Genomic DNA, 20,424 nt, shown 5'->3' on the forward strand with positions numbered 1-20,424 from the left:
AACGAATGTAAAGAAGTTTATAAAGCGCTCGAATGCCGTGGCGTCTTGGCGTTGAAAGCGGTGACTCAGTGATTAAAAAACAAGTCCTAGGCACACGTTAGCACGGTGTTGAACAAGTGATATTATTTAGAAGGTTCAAAGAAATATCAATGTTCATCTCCAGTGTGTTGAATCTTGTTATTATTATTCAAACGACAAGCAAAAACCAGCCGACACTTGTTTCGTTGCCATGGGAGTGATCCAGTGACTTCCTCAGGGCTGTCGAATAGCAATATTGGTAATTGTATGAATGCTCTGCCGGTGATAATTCCAGGGTGTTTCAATGATAAAATATGACCAAAGTCCAAGATCCAAACGTAGATAGTAGTAAGCAAAAATCGAGCTGTTGGTGATGGTAACAAACGGTCATAAGCCGTAATGTTGTTCAGGAAGCAGATAAAAGCATATACCAGTAGGTTACATCTACAACTTGTAAGCTGTGTATTCTCTCAGAAATCTAATCCGACGTTAAAGTCCAAAACCGGCGTACTACGGCAAAAACGCTACACAGCGAATAATCTGTGTTGCTTCAGAGGATAAGCTGAGGTGGTACGTGTCGGATATGCCGAGCGCACTAAACTTCAGAAAGCGTGCTATGCGCTTTAAGGGCATGGAGGATCGTCCGTGGATCTTCACAGCGGGTGCGCTGTCCACGACACGTCTCTCCCAAAGTTTACCGGTTATCGACGTAATTGTTTGACTCCTTTAATAACAGTGTATTGTCCGTCACGCCAGTCCTAATGTTTACTTGCACATAAATGTTGTTCTCTGACATTTTCTTTAATGTATGTTGTTAATGAATAAAAATACGTTTTTAAAGTGCTCGAATGCCGTGGCGTCTTGGAGCTGAAAGCGGTGACTCAGTGATGTTCTGCAAGTTCATGCAGTTTATTTAGGAGGGAACAGCCACAATTTAAGTAGTTTCCTAAAATGCTACAAGTTAGGTTGCAGCCTCATAACAGTTGGCAGCTTGTTCCACAGAGTGGCAGCACAGTAGGAGAAACTCCCTCCCCATCTAACTCTGCAAAATTTCGGAATTTGAACAAGACCCACATTAGTTGATCTTAGGTTCCTCATAGGCGAGTGCCTTAGGAATAGTTTTTGAATATCAGCAGCTTCGCCACCATGTAAAGCCTTGTGGACCTGACAGAGGGCCTTAAACTCCACTCATTGCTGAATAGGGAGCCAATGTAGTGCTCTCATTCCAGCTGAGGTACAATGGCCTTTGGGGATATTAAAAAGCAGGCGCGTAGCTGCATTTTGTAAAGACTGTAGTTTGGACAACTGAGCTTTGTCAATGCCCACAAAAAGTGCGTTACAGTAGTCGATTCTAGACAGAATAAGAGCTACCAGCTCCGTTTTCCTGAGTTCCTGAGGAATAAAAAGGAAAATCTTACCTAGGATCTTTAGTAAGAAAAAACAGGAGGGCGTAAGCCGGTTTATCTGGCCTGAAAAATGTAATTGTCCAAGATGATTCCTAGATTCCTGACCTTAGATGTTGGACAGGGACACTCACCCGCCCCTGTTGGCCACCAGGTTTGGTTCCACACGGAAGGGCCCTCACCAAATTCCATCACTTCAGTTTTCTCGGTATTAATCTTGCAAAAGTTTTGAATCATCCAGCTCATGATTTCGGTCAGACAGGAATGGAAGCTAACAGCAGTAGCTACTGGATTTTTTGATACGGATATGATAAATTAAGAGTCATCCACATAGGAGACCAAGGTGAAACCATGCTCTCTAATGATTCTAGCCAGAAGAGTAGCATAGATGTTAAAGAGGGTGGGTGATAAGGCCAAGCCCTGCGGCACCCCGCAAGGAAGATGAAAAGTGTTAGATTGCAAATGGTCCCAGATTATGCTCTGTTCTCGTCAGGCTAGGAAGGAGGTGAGGAGGGCCAGGGCCATTCCCCCAATCCCCAGAGCCTTTAGCCGCCGCACTAACACCATGTGATTCATGGTGTCAAATGCTGCCGATAGGTCTAAAAGGATGAGGATGGCCCAGTCTCCCCTGTCAACCTCTCAGCGAATCCCTTCTCTAGCCATTATCAGGGCCGACTCGATAGAGTGGAAAGATCAAAAGCCATGCTGACTAGGATCTAACAAATTATTAGATTTGAGGAATTGAGTTAATTCCACATTCATTGATTTTTCCAAAAATTTGGCAGGTAATGCAAGCAAGAGATTGGTCAGTAGTTCTTAACCTCAGTCGGGTCCAGGGCAGGTTGTTTAAGGTTCAGCCTAATACAAGTTTTTTTCCAGGCACATGGAAAGATCCCTGATTCCACTACTTTATTATGTAGGGGAGTTAAATAGGTGCTGATTGTATCTGAAACTAGATGTAAAATGTCGGGGGACAAGGATCATTGGGTGCACCTGACTTAGTAGTTAGAAGGAGGTGATTTACCTTCTCCTGTGAGAAGCTTAGAAAACTCGTAAGTTGGCTCTGAGAGATATTCTTCTCCACGGGTGACTTACTAGATGTAGTTGCAGTACTTACTATGAGGAGGAGATCATCATGAATAACTTGCTCATTCGTTTGAAAAAAAACTAGCCAACTTATTACAGAAGGCTTGGTCAGGTCTAAACTGATTGGATTAATAAATGTATATTTTTGTTTGCAAAATATATAAGGTATGTGACCCAAGTAAACATTGTGAACAGTTTTTTGATGTCAGAGTTCTTCTTGACTGTCATATAGCAGTGCTTCTAATAATTATTGGACTTTATTCAACTGAACATGCAGAATTTCATCTTAAAGCGTGTTTCAGTCCCATTGAGGTTACAAATAATAAGTCTACCTCTTTTTGCAATTTTGTATGTATCTATCCTGCTGGAACTACTTCTCATTTGTTCCTTTTGCCTTGCTCCGTGATTTCAGGACACCATGCTTCCATCCTTGACTTTTCTGCTGTACAGCATTGTTATCAGTTGTGTCAGTTCATTGGTTAGATGGAAGGCAACCAAGGCGACAGCTGCCAGCACACATTAGGTTGTCAAATGAAAGCATGGAGCTGAAAACTTGCACAATCATTTAGTGATTAGCAGAGCCCTCGTCTCCACCCAAGGCAGGGATCTCTTTGCTGATAGTCAAATGAATAATTACTTTTCCCTCGTGGTCGTCTCTCGAAATACCCCTTCACTTGGCCGCACTGGCCCACAGCTCTTACCTGCAGCGGCCCAAGTGTATCCATGAGTGTGGCAGGTACAATTGCAGAAAAGTAAAAATGCATGTTAGTGCAGCCCTCTTTGCATTCAATTTCTTTTTAGACGTAAACGCCCTATGTGACTGTTTTCCCTGCACACTGGGGGATCACTATTTATTTTGCTTCTTTGGGTCAACGTGTATGGTGGACCCCGTTAAACAGGGAACACCTCAGGTTGCATGAAAGGCTGCAGCCCCTCTGGCAGATGGGCCTCCATTGTTTTGTCCATTGGTGTCAGTCAGGGTGCAAGGGCTGTATATCTCGGACAGGGCAGCCAACTAGAGCTGCCACCTCACTCCATTTCCAGAGAACACCACTGTTCTAGTTCTGTCCTTTTAATTGACATAAAGTGTTCTGGTACTTGTATTCCTGGTTTGCTTACATTTGTTCTGATGGACTGACACACACTCCATTGAGTAGTGTACCTCAAGGAGCATCATCAGATTTTTCTGGGGTGCCCAGTGACGTGGCAAGGGTGACATGGCACAAAAGCAAGCTAGGAAAATGCCCCTGCAGTTGTGTAATAAAATACAGTCATGCCATTGAAGTGGGCCCCTCACACACAGGCACTACTGTACCTGATGCGCACATCGCTACTCCATACTTTGCTTGGCACCACTGCACCCGTACTTCCTTCCTCCCCCTGGTAATTTTCATTTGCCATCAGCTCTGTGTTCGCCACATATTTTTACTAGGGATGCCACGCATATCCTAGAACCGTCCCGGTGTTCCCGTTTATAAATGAATTAATAGCGCAACTCCCAGAATGCATGGTTCTGTCATAGGTGGGGCCAGGACTGGAAACACAGCATCGTTGTCCTTATGGCATCACCGTCCCCAGCCCCCACTCAGACCTACACTTCCGCTCTCTTGTGGGCCACGTGGCCTCGATCAGACATACTGTACCTCTGGGACCTCCCATTAGACCAGTGTCCTCCTGCAGCTGTTTTACGTATTCCTTGTTAATGCCCCGGTCCTATCCATTTACTATGGGTTTTACACATGTAAAGTCATGGAATGAGAAGACAGAATATGGGAGGTGAAATGCATGAGGGATTACTGCTGAGTCAGCCTGGAGATGAAGATTTGCTGCATCCATGGTGAACCAATAGCTGCTTGTTCTACTGTGTGTGACTTATTAGATGCAACGCAGGCATGTTTGTTCAGTACAGTCTCCATCTGTCAGAGGGAACAGAGACCCATCTCCACCCCCTGCCTCTGGAACAATGTCATAACCCTAACTCTACAGGGCGTCTTTCGCTTCATCCGATGAGACTCGGAAACAGGTGGTAATTTTGCCCTACTGCGTCCGCAGGGGGGGGGGCAAGAGGGGGCGCTTGCCCCCCCCCCTGGATCCAGGCCCGGTTCTAGAGGATGGGCCCACATACCTGGGCCGACTTTTCTGCTGGGGCGACACCTGAAAGGCTGCTAAGTACAGCCCGAGTGTGAGTCCCAGCAGGTCACAGAGACATGCGTTCCATTGTCATGGGCAGTATGACAATGGGCCGGCAGAGGAGACACAGCATGGAGCATCTCCCCCCATCTTGAGTTCTTGGGGAGCTGCTGATGCTTTCAAGCAGCACAATTAGCAGAGGCCGTGAGCTTTAGTCCCTCACAGCAGGCCACAACGATCAGATACAAAGGTAAGGGGCGGGGTTAGTGCCAACATTCTTAGTTTAAAAACTGTGAAGTGACAGACCGAATTGAAATTGAAAGTTTCATTGTTATGAATTTGTGCAATGGGGAGAGTGCTAATACAGCTAAGAGTGGAAATACTCCGGAAAAAACACTAAGGACTGAAATAACTACATTTAAAGAACAAATTGGGGCCCATCGGGAGACGGGAGGGGAAGAACCGACCGGAGACAGATGTAAGGTGTGATAAAGGCCGCTTTATTGGAAAACAGGGGCATCCTGAAATTATACCACAAACCTTGGCCTTTGCCGTACAAAACTAGACCTAACTAACTATACATATACCTGACCAAACCCCCCACCCCCACCCCTAAACAGTTCCCCGCCAACAACATAAACATCATTATCAATTACCCAAACGCCTGCCTCAACTGTTTAAACATCTGCCATATGTACACTCCCTCCCCCTCAGCCAGTACAACTCATTCCTCCTATCCTACCCCCCGTTTAACTAGAAAAAAGCGCCACTCGAAAGCCCCATACGGCTTTCGACCCCCCCCCTAGGACCCCTGCACCTTTGGATACATGTGCACCCCTATTGCCCGGTCTACCGCCTCCTTCAGCTGCACAATATATAACTCCATCCCATATCTTGACAAATATACTCCATCCTCCATGAAAAAGTAGACCGCCCCATACTTCAGTTCCGGGTGCTCCATTCTACCCACTCCTTCCTTCTCACAAAAGGCCCGCATCTCCCTGTTAATCTTCCTCCGAGTCCTGTCAATAGCTCCTGGTCTCTCCGCCCCTCTCCAACACCTCCTGGGTATGAATTCTGACCAGATGACATAACACCCGCCCACTGCCTCTTGATCTCCAGCAAATCCCTCCTCATTTGTTTCACCAGTGCCAGTCCCTTACACTGCACTAAATCGTTTTCACCCAGGTGGATGACTACCACATCCGGACAGACCCCCCCCCCCCGCACAACATTGTTCAAAACCGGCACCAACTCGTGCCAACGCATACCCCCTTTTCCCCTCCAATGACACCTAAACAACTGCTCATCCAATTCCAGATTGAGGTTCCTGCATTTCTCCCACTCGGCCCTCTCCGCTCTCTTTACAAAAGAATGGCCCACCACGTATATGGTCATTGCTGCCGCCGTAGGCCCCGCCACTGCACCTGCAAAGAGACATATGTGAGCAGCGAGCCCCAAACTTCAAGTCTACTCCACCACTACCCCTCGCATCCTGACATATGTCTTATAGCAGTCTGACTTCCAGCGCCCCAGCTTTTTAATCTTTTCCTTCCCCCAACCTTTCCGCGCCGCCTCCGTCGCCGCCCCGATGCGGAAGGAATGTGTTCAGAATTCTTTCGGGTCCTCACCCATAGACCGCAGGGCGTGCCGCAGGACCCACAGCAACTGCGCAGCTGTCACCCGTCCCACCCCTCTCCTGCCAAAAACCTCCGCACCATCCTGCACCCCTCCGTCCGCCAGCTTTCTCCCCCACTCCGCCGGACACACCGCCTCTGTTCCCCCAGGACCCAACAACACCCAAGTACCCCTCCCACGCTGATCAGTCTTAGACCGCCGAAGCCGCAACGCCACCTCCCGGCCACGTAACTCCACCTCCCCCCACGTCAAACCCGGACGTCCTTTCAAACCCACCAACTCCGACACCCGAAAGGCTCCAAAAAACATCCATGACATCAATGTGGAAAACAACACCGTCTCCGCCTGATCCCTGCACACTACCGGTAAACGTCCCACCAGACCTTCCAGCATCGCCTCCGTAATCGGCCGTCTCCTCCGCGCCCGAGCACCTTTCTCCCTCTCCCAACCTTCCAGAAGATGTCCCCCCAATTCTCCCGCCGAGTGGGCATAACCCCACCAGAGCTTGCCCATGAAAGCCAACCCTGCCAGTTTTCCTGCGATCGTCACTCTCGCCAGTCCTTTGTCCATCAACCCCAGCATGAAACGCACCACCTGCTCCTCCCGACGCCACTTGCCCCGCTGCCTTACCGCTCCAAACTGCAGAAACTCCAGCCAGGCCTGCTCATAACTCTTCCACGTGGACGCCGCCAGGGACGACCTCACCAACTGAACGACCCGCGCTCTCCCACCAACCACAGCTCCTCCGGCACCTCCGTCTTGTCCGCCGCTGCCTCCGTGGCTAGCCCATGGAACCTCTGACACTGTGAACGAGACAACGCATCAGCAATGTCATTGTCCACGCCCGGCACATGTTGAGCCTTAAACAAAATATTGTGTTCCAAACACCTCAAGATGAAAACGCGCATCAACTTCAGCACCTGAGGCTCCCTCGCAGACTGCCGGTTCACCACCTGCACCACCGACATATTGTCCACCTTGAACAACACACGCTTGTGCGCCAACTCCCGCGCCCACACTGTCACAGCCACCACCAACGGGAACAGCTCCAAGAACGCAATGCTCCTACCTCCCGCCTGCCACTGCTCCGGCCATTGCTCCGCGCACCACCTGCCTGCCCAGTAAAGTCCAAAACCTCCGACTCCCGCCGCGTCCGAGGACATTGTCACGTCCCACTCCCAGTCTTCCGGGGGCGCCATAGGCACACCATTAAAGCGCTCCAAAAAAGCCAACCACATGCTCAGATCCTCTCTCGAGCCCGCCGATAGGCGCACATGATGATGGGGCAGCGTCAACCCGGATAAGGCCAACCCCAGCCACCGACAAAAAGTCCGCCCCGCCCGCACCACGCGGCACGCGAAGTTCAAATGCCCCAGCAACACCTGCACCTCTCGCACCGTCACCTTTCGCCTGACCAACATGCCCTTCACCAAGTCCACCATTACCGCCCGCTTTTCCTCCGGTAGGCGTGCTTCCATGGCCGCTGAGTCGAGCTCTATCCCAAGGAACGACAGCACCGTGCTGGTCCCTTGCGTCTTCTCTGGCGCCAAAGGAGCCCCCAGGTAACCCATCAGGCCCGTAAAACTGTCCAGTCGCTGCTGGCAGTCCGTCGAACCGGGCCGATTCACCAGGAAGAAGTCGTCCAGGTAATGCGTTATCGCCTCAGAGCCTGTGCGCCAGGAAAAAACCCACTGCAAGAAGGAGCTGAATCTCTCAAACAAGGCACAAGACACGGAGCACCCCATAGGAAGCGCTCTATCGACAAAAATGAGCCCGTCAAGCTGAACCCCCAGCAGCTGATGATCCGCCGGATGAACCGGCAGCAACCGAAACGCCGATTTCACATCGCATTTTGCCATGAGCGGCCCCCCGACCTGCCGTCGTCACCAACCTCCTCGCGACGTCCACGGATGAGTACGACACTGACGCCAACTCCGCTGAGATAAAGTTGTTCACCGACGCGCCCTCCGGCCATGAGAGATGCTGAATCAGCCAGACTTGACCCCGCTCTTTTTTCGGGACCACTCCGATGGGTGAAATGATCAACTCCGGCAATGGCGCCTCCTCAAAAGGACCCACCATCCTCCCTTCCTTCACTTCCTTAAAGAGCTTCTCCCGGACGATACCCTTGTGTGCGTTCACGGACTTCAGGTTCTCTGCCCATCGAGCGATCCGCAGACCCTCGTATCCCAACCGGAAACCCTCCCTGAAACCCCAACGCAGCACGGCCGCATCGTCCGCCCGCGGATAAGCCTCCAAAAAAGGTTCCAGTCGGTCCAGCCTAACCGGTGTACGAGCCTTTCCCCAGGGTACTCCCCCCCCGCCTCCTCCCCTCCCCCTGCTGGGCACGTGAGCCGGGTACTGGCCCTGTGCGGGGCCTCCCCAAAGCCCCCAGCAGCGCGCCTCCGGGTGGCGCCTCCCACACGCGGAGCACTCGTGCCGACAACGGCACACCTGCCGGAGACAGGAACCCCTATTGAAGTCCCAGCAGGCCCGACGCTGTGACTGCTCCCGGCTCCCCCCGCCCCCACCCCCCCACGGGTGGGGCGGGCCGAAAAGGGGTGCGGCGCCAGTGGCAACCCACTGGCCGTGTAGATGGTGCGGCCAAATTTTGCCCCACTCATCTTCTGTTGGTACAGGTTCGCATCCAACTCCCCCCACTTTGCCTCCGGATCCGACGCCATGCGCGCCCGAAACTCTTCATCGTAATGCGACCAAGCATTACCCCCGTAGGTCACTTGCGCCCGCCGCACCACGTCCATGTATTTGAACAGCGCGAACGCCCTGTCCGGGTACTTCTCACAGTACACTTGCATATATCAGGAAAGCCGCCGACCAATTCTCAATGGTAACCGGCACCTTAGGACGCCTAACTAATTCCTGCTCCTCCTCCTTCGAGCCCTCTTTGGCCATCAATTCCCTGTGGAGCAACTTCAAAATCTCCACATACTCCCCCTTCCATATCTTCTCCCTGGTTGCCAGCGACAAATGCGCCCCCAGTGGCTTCGCCACCCCCATGTACGGCAGCTTCTTGACCGGCACCTCACAGCTCTCCTTCGCCCCGGCGCTGGACGCCGCCGACCTGCCAGATTTCGCCGCACTCACCGATGCCGCGCCATCCACCGCCTCCGTACACACCCCGGCATCCACCATGTATCTGCCCTTCACCAATCGCACTTCGTCCCCACCCCCCGCATCCGTCCCCACGGACACCTGGCATCCGCCATCCACACCCCCACATGCCTGGCCTCCATGAGGCCCACCCAAGCCACTCCCCGACCCTGCACTGGTCTTACCTGGCGTCAAGGCTGGCGTCCTCACCGGATCCCGCTGCCTAACCAGTTCCGCTCGGGGGGCCGTCACTCGCGGCACCGTTTGCCGGGGGCATACCTGTAAAACACTGCCTACAACATTACTGGCCTCCCCCCCGTCCTCCCGAAGCTCTCCCTCCTCTTCCGACTCCATATCTCCACCTCCATCTCCGTCTGCCAATACCCTTCCTGCGGACACCCTGCTCAGCCCTGCCTTGTCCCTGCACGCTGTCATCAGTGTCCCTAGATCCACACTCTCCCTCCTCCTACCCTCTGTTTGGTAATCAGAATAGCTTGCCAGATTGCTGATCCATCCCCGTCCCCCGGCGGCCGGATCGACCCATCGGGAGGGGGGCGTTGGAGACCTATGACCCTGCCATCCGCTGCCAGCACGCACATGGTCCCTCGTTGGAGCGCGACCGCCTGTACTAGGCAGAGCCGGCCCATCCTCTCGGCGGGTTGGAGCCGCATACTGCTCACCCGAGCCCCTAACCAACTGCTCCTGCCAAGAACAAAGCGAGGAAGTCCAGCATGCCGGGGCAAAACCATCCCCGTCGCCTCCCCACCCTCCTGACGCACCTCTCCCCCCTACCGCCGAATGCCCTCCTGTACTCTAGTCACTTATGTGCCTTTGTGAATTGTCCCCTAAAATTAGAAAGAAAGAAGAATATTCAAGGAGAGGAACGCTCCGGGGCCGAATCACAGACATGTAAGAGTGTGGGAAGTAGTACTACTGTAGCACTACTTCCTCTCTCCATAAATGCTTTTGTTAATCACCCTTTCATTTGTGTTTTTTTCCATCGAAGGCCCGATTTTCAGTGTGAACATCGACCCAGGTCTTTTTGTTCCTTCGTTTTTAGGACCCTCTCCTACTGGACTTCACCAGGTGAAACCAAGTCCAGTGTTCAAGCTTAATATTGCCTTCCACCACTGCCTTTTAATTCTTTCTTTTTCATGAAAATTCAATGTTGTCCACCCTGTAAGTGAATGGCCATTCTCACTTCTTGCCTATACTTCTTGTTGTTGCAGCACTACCATCATGAGTCGAAGGGTGGTTCGCCAGAGCAAGTTTCGGCACATTTTCGGACAGCCTTTAAAAGCTGACCAAATGTATGAAGACATCCGTGTGTCCAAGGTGACGTGGGACAGCTCCTTCTGCGCCGTCAACCCGAAATTTGTGGCCATCATTGTGGAGTCCAGCGGTGGAGGGGCATTCATGGTCCTACCTCTACACAAGGTGAGCCCAATGCTGCTTAGACTCTTGCAATGGAGAGAGGACCGAGGCGACTGGAAGGGCGACTGCCAATATGACTGGGGCCAGTCAATGTATTCAACTGTGTCTCAGCTGATCTGCTGTGCTGGGGTCACTCTTTGCTCTGTACCTCCCTTTTTTGCTGTGTGAAAGGCTGGGGGTCTTGTTCGTAAACTGCGTTAGAGAGAGTATATGTGCTAATTGTAAAACAACATACGAATTCTATGCTTTGTTTATGTTGTGATATTCTCTGAACCCCTATTTGACTACAAAGAGGTATTTTCTTACCAACAAATTGTGCTTGAGTCAAAGAAATGTATGTGAAAAGTCCGTTTTTACACGTCCAAGCAAGGCAGGCTGAATCACACTGGAATTACACAAGGTCAAATATCCTTTGAAAGACTTATGAACTTTAAACAGAATCAAGGGGCCATATGAAGTTTGGTGGACAGTGTACCCCACACCAAACTTGGCGGAGTACTCTGTCTCGGCCCACCTTTCATGCTCTAAGTTGGTTAGACGTCATCTTTCCAAAATGGTGGTGCCCACACATGCTGCGCTGTCTGAAAGCTTACCCCAATGGTCAGACAGGTTAGTGCCCGTAGGAATAAGGGCTTCAGACCTCCAACCCTATGTAGAGCAGATGATCTGATGTATTTTTTTGTGTCGGTCACTTTCAGGAAAACAGTGGAAAACAAAATTATTCATACAACTTGTTTTTTAAAAACAAAGATAATCTAAAAGATGGCGGTCACACACAAAACATGCAGTGCCTTCATAAGAACTGCAGTGATAGCCGTTAAAGGCTTCATGATGGTACTGAATGTGCTCCTCTCATTCATTATCTTTTAATTAGTTATTTTAATGCCTATTATATTTAAGAGATGCCTCTTCCAATCAGAGGTCAGAGGCCAACTAGAGATATATCTATACCAACTGTATACAAACGCAGCCTGTCACTAAGGGCAGAGGGGCCCTGCCCCCCCACCCCCACCATTTTACAGACATAAAGAGTGTCTATCAGGCTGAGTAAAAGTCAGCCTGACAGATAGTCTTCATGTTGAGGTCACGCAGCCAGGCTCTATACATGTACTAAATGCCCAGGCACCTGGATGCCTGAGTGGAACTTTGCAGGCTGACAATTTCACATGGCTGTGAGTGTGACATCCTCAGCCATGGTCTTCCCCTTTATGATGAGGGATCATGTCATTAATAGTCTCAGACCTAGGCAACACTGAGTGACACTCAAGCCTGGGCAGGGTGGGGTCAGCAACTCTCATTGACCTTATGCCACTCTGTAACGAGTACGGGTATGCCACCTCCTATCATTGGCTGGCCTTAGGAGGAGACATTCTCAAACATCCAGGAATCTTGGAGGCTTCCCTTCCTCCACTCAAATTCACCTTAGCAGCCCAGTACATTTAAAAACAATATTTTAATACCTACGTGTGTGTGTGTGTATGTGTGTGTGTGTGTGTGTGTGAACATATGTGTATTAGCTCATGTGTGCTTGGAATGGGTGTATGCATGTGTATGTGAACCCTCACCATCCACCCTGACACCCTGAAGCCAACGATTGACAGCCCCCACCACCGAAGACAAATCAACTTTGTTGCATCTTGCTGCTTCCACACCCTCCGACTCTTATGCAAGACTTTCAAATGGAGCCCCCTCGAGCACAGAAAGACCATCACTCACGCCCTCGTCACCCGCAGACTTGACTACGGCAACGCACTGTACGCTGGAATAAACAAAAAACTCACCGCAAGCTACAAAACATCCAGAATGCTGCAGCAAGACTGGTCCTCAACCTGCCAAGACACTGCCACATCTCACAGCACCTGCGCACACTCCATTGACCCCCCATCGAGGCTAGAATCACCGTCAAGATTCTCACCCACGCACACAAAGCCCTCCACAACACCAGACCTGCATACCTGAACAGCCGACTCGAATTCCACGCACCCCAAAGGACCCTACGATCAGCCCAGCTCTCCTAATTTGTGGTGCCCCACACCAGGAAGTCCAGAATGGGAGGCCGCTCTTTCTCTTTCCTCACGGCCAGAGACTGAAACACCCTACCACTCCACCTCAGACAGATGACATCACTTCCCATCTTCACAAAAAACCTCAAAACATGGCTCTTCGACAGACCTCCTCCTTGATGGACTGAAACCTGCACCTCCCCACCTCCCCAGTGCCTTGAGACCCTATTGGGTGAGTGGTCGCGCTCAACAAACCCATGATTGATTGATTGATTGATTGATTGATTGATTCTGGACACTACTCAAGGGTTTCAACATGGCCTGCCATAATTTGTGCCATTACCCTGCTGTTATTTGCCTACTTAGTGTGGGCTTCCATGTAAATTGCATATTTCATTGTTGTATGTGTGTGAATAGCTCCTTAGGGTAACTGTTGGAAGTAAACAGTTTTTTGGAAAGGAGTTAGTTCTTGCACTCCTACCTCTCTATTAATCAGATATAGGGCCTTATATTCAAAGCTATTTAGCAGGCGCAAGGCCTCCGTTTTGCAATATCTGAACCTTTGTAACCACAAATAGCTTTTGCATATGCATAAAACCCATATCAAAATACAATAACTTATTACAGAATTACAAAATAGATTTGTGACTGCATACCGAATCGCTAATTGAAAGAGGCATGTTTAGGGCATTCAGCCCGATTCATCATCGGCATGTTTTGGGAGTCTGTAATAGCGAATAATAAGGAATCGCTATTACAGACTCGCAAAACGGGATTCATGTAGGAATCGCAAAATAAATTGCGATTCCTACACATTCCTTATTTGCGATTAGCAAATTGCTAATCGCAAATAAGGAATAACTCCCCATTCAATCCTATGGGCCTAAATCGCAAATAAGGATGCGATTTCAAGGGTGCTAGGGGTATCCACAGGAGACCCTGTAGCACCCCTGAAATTTAAATTAGACTCATGTTGCGCACACACATGTCCAAAGGACATGTGTGTGTGTAACATACAACTGAGAAAAATGCACAAAAGTGCATTTTTCTCAGTTTTCGCTATTTACCACAAAGTCTGACTTTGCGGTAAATAGCGGGAAAAAATAGCGAATTCACAATTTTTTATTGGGTCATGAATAGCATTTAAGGAATCTCAAATTGAGATTCCTTAAATGCGATCGCAATTTGAGAAATCGCAATTTTTTGCGATTTCTCAAATTGCGAGTACCTGACCCAATGATGAATTTCAAATGCCATTTTTGCGGGTGCAAACTGCCGAATTCTGCGATTCGCACCGTTTGCGCCCGCAAAAATGCTTCATGAATCTAGCTGATTCTTTCCAATTTGCGATTTCTTTTAGTATGTATCAATGGTTTGAGACCACAATTGTGATTGCACATCACTGATAGGTTAATGACGCATCAAAGGAGGTGGTAACCCGCACACAATTGGGAAGGAGGCCCCATAGGAACCACTTCACATTTGTCAATGCCGTTAAAACATTTTTAAGCTTAGGCAGTGGTCCATGGGACTACTGCTTACTCATTAAAAAAAAGTTTTCGAACCTTTTTTTTTAAACGCATACTGCTTCCCTTTGAGGAAAACAGGATGCATAAAAAATACTTTATTTTAAAGCAATCACAGACATCCATGTGATGGCAGCGATTCATAGTGGGTCACAGTTTATGATCTACCTCATGCACATCAATGATGTAGGTCGAATTCGCCGCCTACTAATCGGAATTTTGACAACCAACATGTTTGAACATATGTCATTTTGCAAAAAAACAATGCATTTGGTAAAATTTCTGTGTTAATTGCTACTATTTGTACCCAATCCATTTTATGAACATTATGCTTTATTAACAGTATGCAGAATAGTAATCTACACTTGGATTCACGTGTACACCTATATGATGTTATTGCCTTTGAAATGATTTTCCCATGAACTTTTAAAGTGCGTCTTCGTGGCTTATGCTAACAGCCTCTGCCAGGACTTAGCACGATCTTGTTCAAAATGGATGACGCATCCTGGTCGTTCTCAGTTTATTATTTCTGCTGCAGAGTTTAGCTGCCCAAAATGCAAGTTTTTTTATAATAAAAGAATGTGTCAGTCTCAATCTCCAAAGTCATCAAATGTATTCATATACAGTAGTTGTGGGCATAGGTAAATCATCCTAAGTTGGGTATCCCAAACTACATCACAACCAATGACCTTGAACACTTCCCCAAACTGGGTGTGTGGTACTGACACCTTGAACAGATTCTGTGTGAATGAAACACGTTGTTGGCTGAAGGATGGGTTTTGTTTGAAGAAAGGAACAATAAAGTTTTTGTAACTTGAAGCCATATATGTGTGGTGGACATTTTTCCCTGAGCATTTTGAACCACAACTATATGAACTGGTTGAGGAATATAACTTACGAACTACAATCATTTATGAATATTAGAGTCCTTTCCCAATCAGAAGAATTGATTTAAATCTGTTTTTTAATTGTATAAAAATAGGAGTTTTGGGCCGTTGAACTCGGAGGAAATAACACCTAATGTGTGATACTAATGTGACACTTATTAGACAACTTCTGTTGAGAAGTAGAGTTTATATAAAGCAAGTCATGTTTGCTTATTTCCAAATGACACTGTTCACTTTAGCATGGTCTCACTGTGGTTTCATTTCTTCAAGGAATCTTTTGCCTGCTTGTAATATTGAATTCATTCACAAAAATTCACTGTTGTTTTGTATTTAGTTTGTTCTGACATCTCCGGTTGACATTAACATAGAAGGGTCTGAATCAATATTCATGTAGTGAGATAGTGCTTAGGTGGTAAGATGCTCTTTGATTCAATGCTGACTTGCTGAGAAAGTATTTATTTTGCTCACACCATGATAATTCTGCACTCTCCATTCTTTTCAATCGAAGATTTCCTATATAAACCCTCAAATTTGGGGGTGAGCCAGAACTCAGATGAGACCTTCCCTAAGCTACTAGGAATGTCGTCCGAATTCTTACTGATGTGCTGCACATTTGGGACTTAGCATTGTGCCCTTGATTTATTGTTTTCCTGAACTGATGACCGTTATGGATGGCAATTGATTGTCTATGGAATCCATCACTTTCTGCATTTAATTATTCTGTGTTGTATCCTTACATGTTTGTAATAAGCCTTTATGAATTTTCTAATTCCGTGCTAGTCTGTCCTTCATAATGTGACTGTATTTTTCCATATATCGATTTGCACTTTATCTCGGGACACTTTGCCTCATGAAATTGAGATTTAAAACCATCCACGATTCACTGAACCATGGGTGTGCACTTGGGGTGTCTTTTGGGGTGGAAGATTTAATGGGTACACTGTGCCTACAATACATACAGGTTGGGTGGAGAGGTCGTGAATGACGATCGCTCTCTCGATGAAACCCAAAATAAAGTGGATGCTAACCTCAGCTCTCCTTGAATATTTCCTTCCACCCTCATGTGGGGTAGATGTGCTATATCAGGAGAACAACGGACATACTCATGGATGGTTTACTCGTGGTATAAATAAATCTTGTCACGACGTGGAAGATTGCCAGGAAATCGTTGTGTGAAGTGGAATCTGCTTATGCACCAGCCACTTAACAAGTGTTTAGTTTCTAAGCACGGGAAGGATGTCGGAGCCCAGAGGAGGAAGATTAAAGAAGTGAAACTGTAGAGGTCATCAAAAGAATTCCAGGAAAGTGATTGGAGACAAGGGATGCCAAACTACCTGCTCAGCACGTGCGCTTTGAGAGCAGGGTATGTCGTCCTGCTTGTCAGGGCTTAGACACGGTGGATGAGCTTATGTTCTATCTATCTGAAGGTTTGGTGTTTAAGTGGGGAATTCATACTTTCAACACATGGTTAACCGAATGTTGTTCCGCCTGTTATTATAGTCCTGCAACCCATATAGAGCTCTTTTAAAGTATCACAGTTCTGACCTATTCTGTCCCTTTTCCACAGAGAAAAATTCCATTCACTTTTTAGGTTGAGCCTAGCGCAGCTCGCATGCGCTGTGCTGTGGGAAGCTTCTTGTGAACACTCCAAACTTCCCCGAAACTTCTCCATGTGGGAGTGACTCCTCCCACACATTTGATTGGACTTTGTGTGTGGCTTTCAATAATGAAACCATGCAAATAGCCAAAGGCAGGTGCATGTCCCAAAACTTCTCCAAAGGTTCACTCCCACTGCGTTTTGCTCTCAGGAGCGAGCAACGGCGTGCAGGATGGCAGCTGCATTTCTCCTTCGTCGTGGATCAGGTGACTAATTAAACACAGTGCAGTCGCTTTCACTTTTGCAGCTGCGCTTGTTTAGGCAAATTGCTTTTTTGTGTTAAAAGCATTCACTCGCCATGAGCTTGTTCTCATGGTGATTGCTTATGTTTAGTTTCCTGTCCGTGATTTCTCTGCCCACCTCAAGTTCATAATGCTGTGGTGGGAAGAGTTAATTTCTTCTTCATTCAAAATATAAATATGAGAGGAGCCTTTTTTCATACTGTGTAATTTACCTCACCATGTATATATAGCATTAATAACTGAGGTGGGCAGAGAAATCACGGCTTGTTTGCTGTTTGCTTTTTTTTTGTGTTCCTCTGCTTAACATTCTGTGATTCTGGGCAAATCACTGAGGCACGTGGATAGCCGATGCCGAGACTCAAACCCGGGTCCCCACTTCCATAGTCAGCAATGCTGTATGTTACATAAAATTGAGGTGCTCTGTCCAGAAAAGCATACGGTTTATACATGACTCTAAAACAATGCTTATGTAGTCCATGCCCCTTCTCTTTTTAACCTGCGGCATCAGTTATGTTGTATGAAGGAACCCAGATAAATACTTTTGCAGCTTGCACTAATGTTACTTTGTTTCATCATTTGAGTGCACGATAATACAACAGCTGCTAATTATAGAATGTAGGAACGGCAGGAGTGCGGTATGGGGTGCTGTAAAATCATTTGTATCATTAACAAAGCCGATCGTGCTTCTCTCGCTCCCTTCTAGGCACTGATAATGCACATGTATGCAGCAGGATTACAAATGGCCACGAAAAAGGTCAAATGCACTAACCAAGTGCCTTACCAGTTTTCCAATTCCCATCTCCCCGGCTAGAGATTAGTGTGTAGGGTAGTTTAATTCCAGTCGGGCTTTAAGGATTTATGTTTTGATAGATATTGTCCAGGGTGATAGTTTGTAAAAAATAATTGTCGTTCCTCGGCTGGTTTGCTGTTGGCTTTTTTTTGTGTTCCACTGTGTCAGCTTAATTTTCTGTGATTCTGGGAACTAGAAGAGTGCTGCTTTTTCCCGTCTCCCATCTTCTTCCCATGGATGCCCTCTCTCAGCCTCCCGCTGCTTATCACTTCTCTCTCCTGTTGCTGCTCCCTAGTCCCACCCACACTCTTATTTTAAAATTATTATTTGTGGGTGGGGAACAGACAGTGAATCTCTGCTGTCCCATACTACAAAAAAGCACTTTTGCACTACTTTAAAAAAATATATATAGCATTTTGCCATGCTCCCCACCTTTATCAAGGAACGAGCTTCAAGGTAGCCGCACAAAGAATGCTATAGTGCTGCTGACGTGGAACTAGGCACTTGTATTTCTCTGTGTTAAAAAAGCCTTGGAATATGACCATACATGTTTCCCAAGGCAACCTTGTATTCCTGAATACGACTGCATGACCCAATCAGTAGCAATTGTATAGCTCTTCAATCCCTTGTGGCACAGCACCAAGGATAATGTGCTGCATGACTAAACTCTTATAAGGGCCCAAAAGCGAGGCCTATTGGCTATGCCAATGCTTGTTTAAATTCTGCAAAGGCTTGGTCATGATACTTCAATAGAACTTTACATAAAATGATTTACTTTAATTATCAGTCAGGGGTCATTAGGGGAGCTGTAAAACACAATTTAAAGTATTTGCTTCTAATATTTACTGTTTAAAGGCAGGCCCTGACCAATGTGTGCCCAATTTTTGACAATTCCGGAGTTAGCCATATTTTCTCCCAAACAGCCATACAGAGCATGTGAAGTGGTGCTTTCTCTGTGGCTTCTTCTGTTGTAGCTGGGAGAGTCAAACGTGATGTTTGGGGGGGGGGGGGGGGGGGGGGGGGGCTGGCCCATCTGGCCCACCCACTAGAACTGGGACTGTTTAAAAGTATGTACTGATAAGGGGAAACAATACCTGCTTTAGGTGACTTTTCTAATTTCTGTATCAGCCAAGACATTAAAATACCGGTCATGCTGGTTATTAAACCGTCCAGGTGTTAACTTTTATTCTAACCTGTAGCATCCACTGCTTTTCCAACACAAGGGACTCCACACAGCTCTACCCTTGAACACCAGGTCTGTGGTGCTACCTGGTGTTCTAGTATTCTAGTGGTGGATACCCAGTTAGGCTTTGCTAGTGTGTTTAGTCCAAACTTTGGTTACTCTAGTACTGGGACAGCAGTCAGCTTTGCCAGTGAAGCTCAGACGTGGCCTTAGAGCATCCTCTCCTTCCTACTCCTGCACTGGCACTAATGAACACGGCTGCTTCTACACTCTAGGTCTGACTTCTGGCACCACTGGTTATTCCATTACTGGAGGCTAGACGCAGCTTTGCCGAACCATCACAGCCCTGATAGGCAGATGCACACGGCCTGCTATTCACACACACAGCTTTACCAGAATGAATAGCCTAGATCCATTTACTCAGCACTCGTGTTAGCCAACACTGAAGCGTACACACAGCCTTGTCAGTGCATCTGGAGTTATTCGATGCAGGAACATCTTAAGGATTTTGGGGACCCTGGAAAAAACGTCTTTTGGGGGGCCCTATTTGGAACAGCTTTGAATTTATGATCCTTATGCCCTCTTTAGCCAGGCCACTGACAGTGCATAGGACACTGATCCAAATTTTAAATGTGTTTACATATATTCAGAGATAGTTACGTGTGTTTTCCATATTGTAACCCAGAAGCAGCTCACTATAATTATTGAAAATAATTTCTGTGACAACCTCCAATTTGTCATACGCGAGGTTCTCTTTTGATCTAATAAAACGTTTTTTGTGGCTGTTGCATGAAACACAACATTTCTCTGCAAAATGTCTGTAATAGAATCTCAAACATCTGCCACATTAAAAATAAATTACAAGTAAACGGTATTTAAAACAATCTGTTTAAGAATTATTCAATGTCATTAGGGTAAGATTCTGCAGAACAGAGCTGGCTCTGTCATGAAACACTGGGGCCCAGGGCCAGGTCCACTTTGACCATGCCTTAAAACATCTCTGATCCGCTGCATTGCTATCGCAATTGCAGTCTTGACTGACTGCACTCTCTGCTCTTCCGGTGCTGGGTCCCACACAAAGCTCTGCTTGTGCACCCCAATCTCTGCCTGATGCACCATCGGTGCCCTTGTTCTGGGATCCACACACAGGTCTTCCAATGCACCGCATTCCAGCTGTGCATCAATCAGCATTTCTGTTCCAGCAGTAGATCCTCAGCAGTGCTGTCTTGCAGCACTGTTGATGCTCTGGTGTTGGGACCACGCATGTATGGGTGTGTCACAGCCAGACACACCACACAAACTCTGTATCAATGCAT

General features: G+C 47.6%; 1 protein-coding gene across 1 annotated transcript in view; it reads left to right on the plus strand.

Annotated features, from left to right (window-relative positions):
• CORO6 (coronin 6) overlaps positions 1 to 20,424 on the plus strand; it is a 443,661-nt gene that overhangs the window by 65,453 nt on the left and 357,784 nt on the right. Inside the window, exon 2 of the mRNA XM_086955093.1 lies at positions 10,616 to 10,823. Coding sequence (XP_086811219.1) covers positions 10,626 to 10,823 — 198 coding nt within the window. The 5' untranslated portion in view covers positions 10,616 to 10,625. The remainder of the gene's footprint in view (positions 1 to 10,615; positions 10,824 to 20,424) is intronic.

The sequence above is a fragment of the Lissotriton vulgaris genome, chromosome 2_1 (genome assembly GCF_964263255.1).
Source record: "Lissotriton vulgaris chromosome 2_1, aLisVul1.2, whole genome shotgun sequence".
Lineage (NCBI taxonomy): Eukaryota > Metazoa > Chordata > Amphibia > Caudata > Salamandridae > Lissotriton > Lissotriton vulgaris.